General features: G+C 48.5%; 1 protein-coding gene across 1 annotated transcript in view; it reads left to right on the top strand.

Moving 5' to 3' along the window:
- Window positions 1-3,028: 3,028 nt before the first annotated feature.
- The window catches only part of GAB2 (GRB2 associated binding protein 2), a 186,469-nt gene continuing 172,726 nt past the window's right edge, over window positions 3,029-16,771 (top strand). Inside the window, exon 1 of the mRNA XM_051822089.3 lies at window positions 3,029-3,342. Within this exon, the coding sequence (XP_051678049.2) occupies window positions 3,265-3,342 (78 nt within the window). The 5' untranslated portion in view covers window positions 3,029-3,264. The remainder of the gene's footprint in view (window positions 3,343-16,771) is intronic.

Genomic DNA, 16,771 nt, shown 5'->3' with positions numbered 1-16,771 from the left:
CAGGCCTGGCGTGAGTGTTATTAATCATGCCAGTCTGGTGTGCAGCTAAGGACAGCTCTCTCTCCAGCCCTCCCAACCCATTCCTGGGAGCCTTCCACCTGCCCTTGGCCACAGACCCTCAATTCTGCAAAAGGCACGCTTGCAGGCTGTCACGGATGACATTCCAAGTCACATTATGTTTTTTAGAACCAGGCTTGAGGGAAAAGATGGGGAGAGGAAGACCTGGAACTGGGGGCAAAAAGTGGTGTCCCTGTTTTCCACCCAGGTATAAGCGTCTGTAACGCTCCCTTCCTATAAGATGATCATTTCCTGCAAATTTAATGGGAATATAGAATTAATGGCCCAAAGCACTCTTGGAGCTGGTCATTAATTTCCCCCCAGGAAATACCAGTGGTCTTTAATCTACATTGTCTAAATTATAGGCTAGTGATGCATGTCCTTGCAAGGGCTTGGGGAGGGGGTTGTCACCCCAACTGGTTCCGATAGATGGCGCCTATCTTTGTGTAAATTCATCATCCAAATAATTTGTTTTCCATTTTTCCCCGGTGAAAATGGGGGCAGGGCGCGTGAGCATGGAGAGGGCTGAGTAAAGGGCCCAAGAGGAGCATTCTGTCCAAGGGCTGTTTCTAGGCCTGGCAGCCTCTCAGGCTCAGAGAAGGAGACACTCCGGGTTGCAGTCAAGGACCTCTGCAGCAGTCCCGCTTCCTGTGTGCAGCCTGTGCTGGCGCTGGTAGCCTAGTGATGAGATGGGGAGGGTGAGAGAGCCCCAAGAAGAACCCCTTTCTGTAACCTTTGGGGAAGGATGTTCAGAGAGGAGATCCTCAAGCCCTCACCTTGTAACTTGTGTTTCAGGGTCCCTCCTGACATTGACCATGGAACACTTAATGTTTCTGCTTGCACATGGAATTGTAAAAAGGGTATTTTGCTAAACAGAATAACCCTAAAGAATTTCTGGCAGAATGCAGCTTAACCCCTAGCCAGCTGTTGCCAAACAGTCTCCCATCTTATGTCTTGAATCGTACCTAAACTATCAGAGGGTGTATGCAAAAGACTAATCTGTGTCTGCCTGCCTTGCATCACAGGCCCCAGCTGCAGCTCGGCCATGCAGATTTCTCAGGCTCTGCAATCCCCGTGACTCAGATGTGAGTGAAGTCAGAAGGACTGCTTTATTTTGGTTGGGAGTGACGGTTTGGCTGACCATTTTGATATTTATGTCTCACAAAGCCAGAAGTTTAAAATGGCCATAATTCTAGTGGTAGCCCTCGCATACGGTTCAAGAATCCCTGAGTTGGAACAGTTGGAACGTAGCCTGATCATTCTGGCTTTGTATTTTATATAACAGCACACCGGATATTGAAGACAGTGAAGTGGTGGGCCCAGGGGTGCTGATCGCGAAACCTTCCAGGATGTCTAGAAGAGCTGAGCACATAGCAGGGGGCTAACATTTGCAAACTGAAAGGGGTGAACTTGCTCCAGCCCAACCAGTATCTGTTGATTCAGATGATGTCCAGCTGCTTGAAACAACAAACTGAAATGCATGGAGATGGAGAAATGAGCAAAATAGCCTAGTCTAGGTAGCAAGGGAGCGGCACCCTGCTTCTCACACTGATAAAATGGTGACTGTCCCCTTCTCAGAGAAGTTAGGGAAAGACTTACCTTTCAATGCTCCTTATAAAGGAACTGAGTTAAAAAAAAAAAAATAAAAGCTCCTACACAGCTCCTCCCACCCCCCTTGAAATATTGAGTTCCCTGTGTGCTTCCATACACTATTTACCTCCGTTAAATCACAATGAGAGGCTATCATTATATCCCAGTTTACACAGAAGTCTCAAGGTCTACCTCAATGAGTTGGAACTCTGGGAATGTTGACACCATTTCTTTCTTTCTTTCTTTTTTTGACAGGCAGAGTTAGACAGTGAGAGAGATACAGAGAGAAAGGTCTTCCTTCCGTTGGTTCACGCCCCACATGGCCGCCACGGCCGGCGCTGCGCCGATCCGAAGCCAGGAGCCAGGGGAGCCAGGAGCCTCTTCCTGGTCTCCCATGCCGGTGCAGGAGCACAAGCACTTGGGCCATCCTCCACTGCCCTCCCGGGCCACAGCAGAGAGCCGGACTGAAGAGGAGCAACCGGGACTAGAACCCGGTGCCCATATGGGATGCTGGCGCCGCAGGCGGAGGATTAACAAAGTGAGCCACGGATCCGGCCCCGACACCATTTCTTGTTCTGCCCCACCTTGCCTTCCAATTCACCATGAAATACACGGACCGATGCTTGATTCCCTGATGCTACAAACCATCCGGGTTTTCTTCTACTGAATTCCATTTTCCCAGAGGCAATGTGGGAGGGCACCAGCTGGACTTGGTTTCCTATCAGTAAGAGGCCCCCAAGTGGATCCGCAGACATTAAAGCAATTCACCCATCTGAAACAGCGGAGGAGCGGGACCGACCCCTCCTCCCCGCCAACACCTGAATTAGAAACCCGGCTACGCCCGGAGCTCGCTTTGGGCCCTGAGGCGAACGGTGAAACGGTCCTAATACCGCCCGCCCAGTTTGTAGATGCAGAGACAATCATGTAAATGATGAATGCAAAAGCTCCCCTGCACTTAGTAGGTCTGGTTTCGGGCTTTCCTGCTCCCGCCACGGGTGTGCGCGAGTCCCTGAAACGCCTGCAGAAAAGCAGGTCACTCCTTTCAACTGGAACCTGACCCTCTGCAACCCGAAACTCTGGGAATGGATCGGGAAGGCGAGCGGCCCGCAGATCCCCTCTCTCTCCACACTCCACGCAAAATCAATCTGCGATGGCGGGCAATCACCGCCTCCCACCACACCCCCGCCCCCCGGGGCGCGGCCGCCTCCCCCGCCCGCTGCCCGAGGCTTGGGGGAAAAAAGCAAGACTCCAGGGGGCGCGGCCCCACGGCTTTCCGCGCGCTCGCGGACCTCCGGCCTCCCGAGCCCGGAGCTGCCGGGCGTCCTCAGCGTCCGGCGAGGCCGCCCTACTGGGGGCGCGGCGGGCAGTGGGCGTGGCCAACGCTCCGGCCTTCCTGCTGGGGCGCCCCGCCGCGGCCGGGAGTGCGCGAGTGCGCGCGCGGGGCTTCGGGCGCGCGCCGCAGGCGGGCCGCGCCGCCTTGTCCTCACGCTCGCCCGTGGCCGCGGGCCGCCAGCCCCTCCCCTCCCTGAGCTGCGCACCGCCGGCCGGCTGACCCAGCAGCCCGCGCCCGCGCCCTTGTCGCCGCGTCCCGGCGGCGGGCTCCAGGCGGCCGGCAGCATGAGCGGCGGCGGAGGCGACGTGGTGTGCACCGGCTGGCTGAGGAAATCGCCCCCCGAGAAGAAGTTGAGGCGCTATGTGAGTGCGGGCGGGCGGCTAGCGGGCGCGGCACCTTCGGGGCGCCCCGGGCCTGCGAGGGGCTGAGGGCTCCGGAGGGGCGGCGCCGACGGGGAGGGCGGGTCCCCGCGTCCTCTGGGGGGCGAGGAGCGGCGGGCGCGCCCCGCGGCTCGCCGGCGCGTGGGGCACCTGCACACCTGTCACAGGTGCGCCGCGGAGGGGCGGGGCGGGCCGTGCCAGCGGGGTGAGGCTGCGGCTCGTCGGCTCGGCGGGCGCGTCGGCCGCGCCTCCCCAGCCAGCCTCGGTGTGAACTAAATCCGGTGTGGAAGTTTGTATTGATTGTTTTCGGAGACCGTGAGAGTTGATTCCCGCGCCCGGGGCACCCTCGCAAGCCCGGAGCGGCTTCAGCCCGCGGCGAGGGGGCGCGGGCCCCACAAAGAACCGGGCGCCTCGAGCCCTCTCCCCTGCCCTTTCTCTGCCGGCCCCTCCCGGTGGCCGCGGCTTCCTCTCCGTCCCCGGGCGCCGCATCACGGGCGGCGTCAGCGGCATGTGCAGCTCGTGTGTTAAGTGACTCATTTGTTTGTCCCCTCTTTCCCTTTATTCTGTGTATCTCTCGCCTTCCCCTCCGTCCCCCCCTCCCCGCCCCCATGGTGACACTGCAGTTTGGTCCGCTAATAACTGGCCCCGGTTGGCTGAGGTGCCGCCCTTGGGCGTCTGGGGTCGGGGAGATCAGGGTTTCGGTTGCCAGGTGGTGCTAACCGGCGTTGTTTACTGAGACCGCGGGGCAGCCACTCCCCTCCAGGGAAGAAGCCGGCAGCACCGGGCCAGGTGGAACAGTCGGGAGCTGAGACGTGAGGAGTTTGGGTTTTTCTCCCCCTAGCCAGAGGGTGCCTTGTGTGGTGAGGTCAAAGTACAAGATGGTGCCAGGTCCTGAGATTCGGCTGCAATCAGCCTCAGGGTAGTCACAAGGAGTTTGGAAAACGGAAGGAAGGCTGCCAAAGAACGGTGTCAAGGTCTCCCATCTTCCCCCTGCTCGCATCCCAGGCTGTGTCCTTGTTGCACCGATGTGCGTGCTGGGCTCAGGGCTCACTCCCACAGCCTGGAAGGGCGCCTCGCCTTCCAGCTGCAGTGCATCAAGGGAGCTCTGAACAGACCCTGCCCTCTGTCAGCTGCACCCGTGGCGGGGGGCGGGGGGCAGGAGCTTACCAGAGTTTCCTGTCTTGGCTCCCCAGTTCTGAACCAAGGGACTGCTGGCCTCTGGACTGAGGAAGTGACATTCTGTTTTTCAAAGGAAGTGTTGTTGTTGGGGAGTGCAAATGTGTGTGTCAATGAAATCAAGCTCTTAGATCATTCGTTGGGGAAAAAAAAAATCTAAGGATTTAGCACATGACATTTGAAAGTGGACACAGATTTAACATAGTGGGGATGAGGCAGCGAAATGTGTCTCACCATTTTATAAAGCTCATTTTGGGGTGTCAGTGTGAAGCAAAGTATTATAATCACTAAGAGAAACTTTTTTCCTTCTTAGGGTTTTATCAGTTTACTCAGAAAATTGAGTTTTAATTAGGGTTAAGGAACAAGTCCTTTGCTATTAACATTTATGTAAATATTTTAAAAAATACCTTGTCCTACAGAGCTTTCAGATATACCATACCAACTAGTGGAATAGCATCCTGTCCCCCCCCCCCCAAAAAAAAGAGGAAAGAAATGTGACTCTTCAAATTAGAACACTACCCTAAGGAACCTTGAAACTTTGTTTTTAAAACCATTTGCAAACAAGCAAGTTGACATTGTATCTACATTTGATTGATGACTACTTTGGTGCTATCACTCAGACTGCCTTTATGACCCATTTCATGGGTATTTGTGTTCACAAACAACAGTTAGCTCAAAATAACCGTCTAAACCACTTGACTCGCCCTAGATGGCGGGTCTCAGCCTGTCTATCACCTGTCTTCTATGCCGCTGCAGGCTCCTGACCAGACTCACAGCAGCTTTCCTTAGGCTAGAATGTGATGTGTTTCACTGGAATCACGGGAAGCCTTTCCTGCTGTAGAAATTTGGTTCCCCTGCCTCAATTTGACCCAATCTGTCTAGACCTGAACTTCCACGGAACAATCTGTTTTTCTTTTGGGGTGTTGAATTTCTGCACCCTGTTGTAAGTTAGAACTCTGCCAGTTTCCTCAGATTGCTAGGGGTCTAGGAACCAAACTTGGGATGAAGTATCCTAGCTCCATTGCTAGACACATGCTTCAAAACAGCTACTTCTTCACTTACACACATAGGCATGTGGTGTTGTAGGGTGATAAATCTCTATTGTAAGGGTGCATCAAGCATCTGAGATAAGGGGACCAAAGTAGCTTAAGAGATACAATTATTTAAAACTGTTTTTCCAAAACCTACCTCTTGGGGCAGGCATTTAGCACAGCGGTTAAGATGCTGCTTGGGAAACCCACATCCCAGATCGGAATGCCTGGGATTGAGTCTCAGCTCCGCCTGGGATTCGAGGTTCCTGGTAAATGCGCACCTTGAGAGGCAGCGGCTGACGGCTGAAGTACTGTCATCCCTGCCACCCACGTGTGAGACCTGGGCTGATTGAGTTCTGGGATCCTGGCTCATCCTGGGCACAGCCCTGGCTGTTGTAGGCATTTGAGGAATGAGCCAGCAGATGGAAGATATCTGTGTGGGTCTATCAGTCTCTTTCCCTTTCAAATAAAAATTAAAACCCAGTCTTATTTAATTTGGAAAGGGGGGTGGGTATAGATTAAAAATAATTTGGAAGAAGATATGATACATGCCAGGAGTTCATTTTTAGGAAGTTTTTCACCATCCTTTTTTTACTGATTAGTCATAAAGAGTATACAAGATCTGTGGGGTGTTTTCTTTGTGTCCTGGAGGAACTCAAAAATAGACAATGTTGAGCGTAGCCCCTAGGGTATCATGACAGGGCTACAGTGGAGACCTCCTTCTGTCGTGCTCCCGTGTGTGCGTGTGTAGGCAGGAGCTCACACATGTACATCTGTGCAAAACCTAAACATGATTTTCTTGGGATGAAATATATTTTTAACTACTGGACCACAGTTTTCTGTTAGCTTCACTGGGCTAAAATAGAGGAAAAGATCGGCAGCCTCTCTGCCCCCTAGTGGCTAATTTGAAGAAAGTTGTATATTGATTCTAATGAACAGCTGCATTGAGAAGACAGTGATTAACGGTTATTAAATAAATTTAGTCAATATATATACCTCGGGAACTAGCTGCGAGAATAAATATTAATCAAGCCCTTTATTCTTAGCAGATGACTTTGCCTTCTCTTCAAAACGTCCCTTGAAGTGGTCCAGGAGTATATACTGTATATACTGTGACCATATTTCTAAACCTACCCATTTCTGCATGGTTCCTTTACTTTTCCCCTCTTCTTAGAATGCAAAATATGCCCCCCCTTTTTTTAATAAAAATATTTATTGAAAAGGGAGAGTGAATCAAGCAATCTTCCATCCACTGGTTCACTCCCCAAATGGCTGCAAAGGCAGGGCACAGCAGAGGCTGAGCCAAAGCCAGGAGCCCAGAACTCCATCTAGGTTTCCCGCGTTCATGGCAGAAGCCCAGGAACTTAGGCCATCTTCTGCTGCTTCCACAGACCATTAGCAGGGAGCCGGATTGGAAGTGGAGCAGCCAGGACTCATGAGATGCTGGCATCACAGGTGGCAGCTTCACCACAAAGCTGGCCCCCTTTTCCTACAAATGCTATTTTCTTTTTTTCTTCTCTTCTGTCTTAGATGACTCTGCTCCTTGTACTTTGCATCATGTTTTCTTACCTATTCAACTGTTTGTTACCCTTCTGTCCCGACTCTTGGTTTCCCTTCTACCTCATATACGGTACCAATTAAACATAATTCTTTGAACAGAATTCTTGGTAACACAACAACTCCTCTTCAGGCTTTCTCCTATTCTTCAGGGCTAAAGTTAACAGTTGTTGATATTGTCTGCCCTTCCACCTTTGTCGTCCATCTACTCCAGTCCAAAGCTTGCTTTGTCCTTTTGCCAAAGCATGTCTCATGACGACATGTGACCCCCCAGGCCACTAAATTCAGAGGAAGAGTTTTCAGTCCTCCCCTTAATTAATCTCTTCACTCCTTGGTCATAGTCACCACTTTTTCTTCTGACACGTCATTCTTTTTTTTTTTTAAAGATTTATTTCTTTATTTATTTGAAAGGCAGAGTGATAGGAGGAAGGGGGGAGGGAAGGAGACTGATCTTCCATCCACTGGTTCACTCACCAAATGGCAAGTGGCTGGGGCTGATCCAGGCCAAAGCCAGGAGACTGGAGCTCCATCCAGGTCTCCCACATGAGTGTCAGAGGTTGGCTTTCCCGGGCACTTTTTTTTTTTTTTTTTTTTTTTTTTGACAGGCAGAATGGACAGTGAGAGAGAGAGAGAAAGGTCTTCCTTTGTCGTTGGTCACTCTCCAATGGCCGCCGCGGCCAGCGCGCTGCAGCCGGCGCACTGCGCTGATCCAAAGGCAGGAGCCAGGTCCTCCTCCTGGTCTCCCATGCGGGTGCAGGGCCCAAGCACTTGGGCCATCCTCTATTGCACTCCCGGGCCACAGCAGAGAGCTGGCCTGGAAGAGGGACAACCGGGACAGAATCTGGTGCTCCGACCGGGACTAGAACCCGGTGTGCCGGCGCCGCAAGGCAGAGGATTAGCCTAGTGAGCAGTGGCGCCAGCCTCCTGGGCACTTTTGCAGGATTCTGGATCAGAGGTGAAACAGCCAGGATTTGATTCTACACTTTAGTGGGTTGCTGGCATTGAGGAAGGCAGCTTAGCTCACTGTGCCACGACTCTGGTCTTGTTTTGAGAGATAGCATTTTTGCCTAATTGTTTTCCTTTTCTGAATATCCTTTGTGACAGTGACCTTTTACCTGGTCCTTAAATGTTGAAACTCCTTTGTAGTCACTGTGACTGTGACTTATTGTCCTTGTCCATCTTGTGCATTCTCCTGGCAAATTATCATTTTCGTGCTGGTTATTATCAAATTAAATGTCCATATCAGAGTTTTGTTGTCAACTCCATTCTAGCATATTCTACAGTTAACTAGACTTATGTATTTGAATGTCTCCCAGACAACACAAACTTGGCCACACCCAAAACTTTTTTCTACTCTTTACCGAATGGCTGCTCAGCAAATGAAACCACTAATTACCCACTTGCTCAAATGAGCAACTCAGATACTGTCTTCTGACACATTTGACTTCTGGACACATTTTATCCCACATTTCATCTTTCACCAAAGATCAGCAGTGCCACATTCTGAATATCTTTTGTCATTTTGTCATACACTTCATTGTCAAGAATAATTAACATTTTATTATTTTTTTTTAATTTATTTATTTGAAAGGCAGAGTTATAGAGAGAGGGGGAGATCTTTCATCTGCTGATTCACTCCCCAAATGGCTGCAACAGCCACGGCTGGGCCAGGCCAAAGCCAGGAGCCTGGGACTTCATCTGGGTCTCCCACACAGGGTAGCAAGATCCCAATTATATAGGCCCTCTTCCACTGCTTTCCCAGGTGCCTTGGCAAGCAGCTGGGTCAGAAGTGAAGTATCTGGGACTAGAACTGGAACCCATAGGGTATGCTGGCATCACAGGTAGCAGCTTAACCCATTGTGCCACAATGCAAGCCCCAATAATTCATTCTTTTATGCTGTTAAGTGTGGTATGAATGCAGTACAATTTCTTTAACCATTTGTTTTTACTAACTTTTTTGGTTGTAGTTCTTTTTTCAATGTTTAAAAGAGTGACAGACAGCTGGTTCAGCATCCATCCCCCGGTTCACTACCCAAATGCCCACAAGAGCAAGGCTGGGCCAGGTTAAAGCTACCCAAAAGCCCAACAGGTTAAAGCCAGGAACTGGCTCCTACCTGGGTGACAGGGACCCAAGTATTCAAGCCATCATCTGCTGCCTCTCAGGATGTGCACTGGCAGGAAGTTGAATCAGAAGCCTAGTAGCCAGGACTAGCCAGCGCTTCGATATGGGATAGGTATGGGATATGGTTGTCAAGCAATGGTCTAACACTGTGCCCCAATACCTGTCTCAACAGGGCTTTTCCTACAACAAAAACCTTTAAGTTGGTGAAGTGTTATTTACCAATATTTTCCTTTAATTGTACTTTTTAAAAAAGATTTATTTTATTTATTTTAAAGACAGAGTGACAGAGAGAGGTAGACAAAGAGATCTTCCATCCGCTGGTTCACTCCCCAGATGGCTGCAAAGGCTGGAGCTGCGCCGATCCGAAGCCAGGAGCCAGGAGCTTCTTCCAGGTCTCCCACATGGGTGCAAGGGCTCAAGGACTTGGGCCATCTTCTACTGCTTTCCCAGGCCATAGCAGAGAGCTGGATTGGAAGAGAAGCAGCCAGGACTAGAACCAGCACCCATATGGGATGCCAGTGCTTTAGGCTAGGGCATAAACCTGCTGCGCCACAGCGCTGGCCCCTAATTATACTTTTTTTTAATCTAAGAACTCTGCCTAACCCAAAGATTTGTTTGTTGTTTTTTTTTTTTTAATAGCTTTACATCTAATATTTTTGTAAGCCCATGATCTGCTTTGAGTTTTTTTTTCATTTTTATTTTAATATTTTTAATTCATTTTCATCTTATTTGACAGATTGATCTTCCAGAACAGGCAGGGCTGGGCTGGGATAAAGCCAGGATCCTAGACCTTAATCTGGGTCTCCCACATGGGTGGCGGGGACCGAACCACTTGAAACCGTCATCTGCTGCTTTCCAGGGTAAATATTGGCTGGAAGCTGGAACCAGAAGTGGAGCCTACCTCAAACCCAGGCACACGGACATGGAACACAAATGTCCCAAGCAGTATCTTCACTGCTGCACCCAAATGCTTGCCCCCGAGTTAAACTTCATGCAAGATGTAAGACTTAAAATTGAATTTCTTTTTTTTTTTAAAAAAACCTATCACTGCCTGGTTATTTTTAGCATCATTTGTTACTAAGGCCATCCTTCTTCCATGGAGTCACTTTTCAGATGTTGTCAAAAATCATTTGAGTGGCCGGCGCTGTGGCACAGTGGGTTAATGCCCTGGCCTGAAGCACCGGCATCCCATATGGGCACGGGTTCTAGTCCCGGCTGCTCCACTTCCAATCCAACTCTCTGCTGTGGCCTGGGAAAGCAGTAGAGGATGGCCCAAGTCCTTGGGCCCCTGCACCCGTGTGGGAAACCTGGAAGAAGCTCCTGGCTCCTGGGTTCGGATCGGCGCAGTTCCGGCCGTTGTGGCCAATTGCAGAGTGAACCATCGGATGGAAGACCTCTCTGTCTCTCTCTGCCTCTCGTCTCTCTGTGTAACTCTGACTTTAGAATAAATAAGTAAATCTTTTGGGGCCAGCGCTGTGGCACAGAGGTTAACGCCCTGGCCTGCAGTGCAGCACCCCATATGGGTGCCGGTTCAAGACCCGGCTGCTCCTCTTCCGATCCAGCTCTCTGTTGTGGCCTGGGAAAGCAGTAGAGGATGGCCCAAGTCCTTGGGGCCCTGCACCCATGTGGGAGACCTGGAGGAAGCTCCTGGCTCCTGGCTTTGGATCAGCACAGCTCTGGCTGTTGCGGCCAAATGGGGAGTGAACCAGCGGATGGAAGACCCTCCCCCCCCCACCTCTCCTCTCTCTGTGTGTAACTCTGACTTTCAAATAAATAAAATAAATCTTAAAAGATTAAAAAAAAAAAGAATAAATAAATAAATCTTTTAAAAAAAATCATTTGAGCATATTTGTGTGGGTCTACTGCTGGATTTTCTGTTATGGTCTGTTGTTCCAAGAATCTATCCCTTTGCCAATTCCATGGAATGTTGGTAACTGTAGCTATTGGGTTTGGGATTTTTCAGGGTTCTAAGAAGGTGAGGAGGCAGCCATTTACAGACAGAAAAGATTTTTTCTTGAAGACAGGACTGCGTGGTAGAAGGAGCATGGTAAGAGGAAACTGAAGTTCAGCCCACCCGGATAAAGGGCAGGGGTCTGAGAAGTGATTCGGCTCCCGGACGGTGGGCAGCAGCCTGTCTATGCTGTTTGTTGGGATGGGGCCATGCGGACGTGCAGAGACTCATGTCCACTGCGATAAGGTGGGTTTGAGCAGCCAGAACGCTGCTGGTTTACAGTGTATGAGCTTGTCTGTTTGGTATGTGCAGGGCAAGTGGACAGCTCTAAGAGCCAAAGCCAGCAGAATCTTGGGCCATAAAATACCAGCTTCAGGATTGTTGTTAATGGAGGCTCAGTTTGACAGGTATGAAATTAACTACTTGTGTCCCAGTGATCCACCAAGTCTTAACAATAGCTATATGAAAAGTCCTGAAATCTGGTATTGATTCCTCTACTTTAGTCTCCATTTTAGCATTTTTATTTATTTTCATTTTACTTGAAAGGCAGAGAGACCAGCTGAGCAAGAGACAGAAACCCTTCATCTGTTGGTTCACGCCTCAGATGCCTCCAACAACTGGAGCTGGGCCAGTCTGAAGCCAGGAGCCTAAAACTCTGTCTGGGTGGGCCTTCACTTGTTGCCCCCCAGGGTGTGCATTAATAGGGAGCTAGAATGGAAAGTGGAGCCAGGACTAGAGCCCAGGCACCCCATATGGAATGTGGGTTTCCCAAGCAGCGTTTTAACCACAGTGTCAAATACCTACCCCAGAATAATCTTTTTTTTTTTTCTTAAAAAAAGTTAACTAAAATTTAATATAAAATGCATTAAGCCTGTGAATTAATTTTAAAAACAATGACAGGGAGGAGCTGGCATTGAAGTACAGTGAGCTAAGCCACCGCCAGAGATACAGGCACCATATAGGCACCGTTTTGAGTCCTGGCTGCTTCACTTTGGATCCAGCTCCCTGCTAATGTGCCTGAGTAAGCAGTGGTAAATAACCCAAATAGTTGGGTCGCTGCTACCCATGTGGGAGACCTGGAAGAAGCCCCTGGCTTTGACCTGACACAGCCCTGGTCATTGTGGCCATTTGGGGAATGAACCAGTGGATAGAAGAGTTCTCTTTTTTTCTCTCTCCATAACTCTGCCTTTCAAATAAATAAATCTTAATAAATAAATAATCCATAAGCTGTACTTTGGAAATTATATTCATTAAATAAAAGTTAAAAATAAATAAATAAATAAAATAATAAAAGTAAAGGAGATTTATTTACTTAAAGAGTTACAGAGAGAGGGAGAGCCAGAGACATCTGAAATGGCTACGCCACAGCTCTGGCCCCAACAGGTTTTCATAGAGAATATAATGTATCCCTTTCCATTCTAAAGGAAGAGATATGTTCTCATCCATACCTTCAAGGAGGTTTCAGACTAAGGATACTAGAAGTATACATGGGAAACAAAATTTTGCTCTCTATGGAGTTATAAGACCCAGGCAACCTGTTGGATGATGGTGTGCTCTCTGGGTGTGGAAGGTCATGGGACTTCCTGAAATAGGAGGTAGAAATGTGAGTTAGACTTGGAAGAATACAGCCTAGGAAAGATTACGGTGCTGACAGTGGGAAGGAGGTAGCACAAGTGGTGCGTTGAGGCCACTGACTATTCATCCGGAGTGTGGTCATCTATAGTAGCGAGCAGAGTGAGATTTGAGGTACGTGAAGAGCTGATGGAGACAGCCCCTGAAAGGCTTTATGTGGTAGCATGACCTTTATTGATGAAGAGTGTTGCTCTAACTCAGTCGATCTTTGCCTGTCCTTCAGTGTGCAATGTCAGTGGTGTGGTAATGGTGTTTATCTTCAGAGGACCTCCCTGTCAGTGTTTCAAGGGCCACTGAGTCTGAGCAGGTGACTATGAGTGAGTCTCAGCTGACTTCCTTATCTGTAAAACTGGAATAATGCTGCTTATTTCTTACTTCTCTGGGTTGGATAATTTACCAGGTAGCGGTAGGGGATGATGATGTTGATGTAAATATTTGTTAACCTTTTCTTAGGAACTCGGGACAGGAGCATGCATATTTGCATGTCCTTTTCAATTTAGAACAAACTAGAGTTCACTTTGGCAGAACAAAAGCGAAATTCCCAGCTGACATCACATCAAGTCCCAGAGAGTTACGTTTTCTTGAAAGGAACATCTCAAGGGTCCCCAAGCTCAGAGATGGGAAATTAAACTCCAAGAGGATTTGTCTGAAGCTGTGAATTTGTCCAGTCCCTGGGAAATATGTGAGTGCTGGGGGAACTCCAGAGCACACCTCTGAGAGTGTTTTAAAATACAAACATTTCCCAGGGAGTGGTCACCCTTCAAAACTCTGCTCCACCTCCTCTCTCCTCCAGACTCTCCAAAATGAGTTTCTTCCGGCTCACTTCCATGGCACTTGTGTTGTCTTCGGTTTGAGATTCACATGTCATGACTCAGTCTCTCTTTAGTGGATTGTGAGCACTTCACATGAGTGCGAGCACGAGCGTCTTGGAGTTTAGTGCAGGCTTGCTGCTGCTTGTTGGCCACTAGGTATAAGCAAGGCACTTTCAAAGTCATGGTCATTTATTCTTTATAACCATTCTTTCCCTCAGTTTTGTGCTTGCTTCCATTTTTTTTAAATTTACCAGTTCCCAAAATAGTGAGTAGGTTCTACAGTATCTTTCAGAGTGATCAGTTGGGGTGTTTTTTAGCATCATTATGAGTACAGATATTTAAACATATTCAATGTGTTTGAATTGTTGTAATTGCTAAACTTACTGAAGGTCAGATTGTATTGTCTTTTTCTTTTTTAAGATTTCTTTATTTGAAAGTCAGAGTTGCACAAAGGAGAGTGAGAGGGAGAGAGGGAAGGAGGCAGGGAGGGAGGGAGGGAGGGGTCTTCTATCCACTGTTCTATCCCCAGTTGGCTGCAATGGCCAGAGCTGTGCTGATCTGAAGCCAGGAGCCAGGAGCTTCTTTTGGGTCTCCCATGTGGGTGCAGGGGCCCAAGCACTTGAGCCATCTTCCTTTGTTTTCCCAGGCACATTAGTAGGGAGCTGGATCAGAAGTGGAGCAGCTGGGACTTGAACCTGTGCTCATATGGGATGTTGGCATTGCAGGTAGCAGCTTAACCTGCTTCCCCACAATGCTGGCCCCTTTTCCAATTTTGAATTATGAAAAATTTCAGTCATTCATAAAAGTAAAAATAATGGTATATGAATACTACTTCACAGGGTTTCAGACATTATCAAGATTTCACCACATATGTTTCATCTGTCCCTTCTACTATTTTTTGCTGGAATATTTTAAAGTCAATGCTAGTCACGTACATGGATCTTCTCAGTCTGTGAATGAATGTACCATGCAGCATGCTTACTTTCTCCCTGGTGTGACGTTTATGTTGCTTCCAGTGATTCACTGTTACAGATGAGAAGTCTTCAAAAAGGTCCTGGAAAATAGGTACTATGAAAACTATACATGAATTTCAAATTTTTGCCCTAAAATGAATTTTTATCTTTTTATAAAACATTTTATTTTCTTTTAGAGACAGAGCAAGCTCTCGTCTCCTGGTTCATTCCCCAAATGTACACAACTGCCAGGAGCTGGGAGCTCATTCCAGGTTTTCCACGTGGGTGGCAGGAACCCAATTACTTGAGCTGTTGCTTCTGCCTCTCAGGGTCTGCAGGAAGCTGGAGGCAGAAGCCTGAGCCAGGAACAAAACCCAGGCGCTCTCCTCTGGGGCACAGACATCTTAGCTGGTAGACCAGATGCCTTCCCCTCACACACTCTTTGAAGTACCCTTGTACCGCCTAGGCCTGTGTGTGTCTTCTGAGAGTTTTACCCAGGCTGACCGGCCGTAGCATTGAGATATCTTTAACCATCATCACAATCCACTTGGAGGGTTTTCTTGGGTGGTGTGTCTTTCTTTAGTCTGCCTGAAGAGACTGTGCCAGTTGGAATTATGCTGGCTTGTCAGAACAAGGGAAGTGCCAGCTTTTATATATAGTAGAGACATTAATTTTCTTGGGAGGTTTGTACAAATCAGTGTGTTGCTTTAATCTTCTGATATAATTTTCTGGGGGCGACCGTGTGTTGAGGGGAAAGCCTATTAGGAGTGATCTGAAGATACTGTTGCCAGTAAGTAGTAAGAATTTGCAGTGCTTGTGGCATTCCCCTCAGAGATGATAGAAGGACTGGGGAAGCAGCTTGGATCAGAATGAATACCAGGCAGTACAAACCACACGGTGGCAAAGACCAGAGTTACACAGCCATTAGTCTTGTGTGCTCGGCGAGTTCAGTCTCTTGAGACCTGTTTTGATTGTGCTTGCTAGGTAAATCTGTCATTTCACCTTTCTGCACACACTTCCTTATTCTTAGAACTGAGTTCGCGTGTCACTTTGTGGCAGCCTTGCCTGCCCCACCCTCCCATCAGAGTGAGTTAGGGGATTCCCTGTGGAACTCCTCTCTCCAAGTGTCCTTAGTACTACACGGTAACTGTTGGTTAGTGGCTTTGCTTCCCTCCACAGTGGTCACTTCTAGGGTATCCCATGTCCTTTGTTCATCCACATAGCTGTGGTATCTACAATATAGTAAGTTATTGGTTGACTAGCACCTTATATATTTTTAAGTTTTGAACAACTATGACTTTAGGATTGGGGAAGAAAGAGCTAGAGCTAGAACTGAATTGAAAGTGTTATCTTTGGGGCCCATATGTGCACACGTTTGAGTCCTAACTGATCCACTTCCAATCCAGCTTCCTGTTAATGCAATTAGGAAAGCAGCAGAAGATGGTTCAAGTGCTTGGGCCCCTGCTGCCCACTTGGGAGACCCAGATGGACTTCTAGGCTCCTGACTTCAGCCAGGGTAGTCCCAGCCATAACACAGCCATCAGCAGATGGAAGATCTCTCCCTCCCTCCCTCCCTCTCCCCCACTTCTCTTTCCTTCTAAATCTGCCTTTCAAATGAATAAAATAAATTAAAAAAAAAAATAAAAATGTTGAGACTGACGCCATGGTGCGGTAAGTTAATCCTTCACCTGCGGAGTTCTCATCCCATATGGCTGCTGATTCTAGTCCCAGATGCTCCTTTTCCAATCCAGCTCTCTGCTATGGCCTGGGAAAGCAGTAGAAGATGGCCCAAGTGCTAGGGATCCTGCACCCGCATGGGAGACCTGGAAGAAGCTCCAGGCTCCTAGCTTCGGATCGACGCAGCTCTGGCCATTGTGGCTATCTGGGGAGTGAACCAACGGAAGGAAGACCTTTCTGTCTCTCCCTCTTACTGTCTGTAACTCTACCTCTCAAATAAATAAATAAAACCCTTAAAAATGTTTTAAAATGTGAATTTTTATGGACAGATTTTGGCTACTTTCATAAAATGACCTAGTAAAAATTGAGTTGAGTTTTGGGGGCCAGTGGTGTGGCACAGTGGGTTAACCCACCACTTGTAACACATATCAGAGCACAGATTCCAGTCTTTGCTTCTCTGCTTCCCATCCAGCTCCTTGCTGATGTGCAGTGGAAGATGG

This window comes from Oryctolagus cuniculus, chromosome 1 (assembly GCF_051225735.1).
Source record: "Oryctolagus cuniculus isolate XC-2025 breed Fujian yellow rabbit chromosome 1, ASM5122573v1, whole genome shotgun sequence".
NCBI classification, from domain to species: Eukaryota; Metazoa; Chordata; class Mammalia; order Lagomorpha; family Leporidae; genus Oryctolagus; species Oryctolagus cuniculus.
This window is presented reverse-complemented; position numbering and strand designations above follow the sequence as displayed.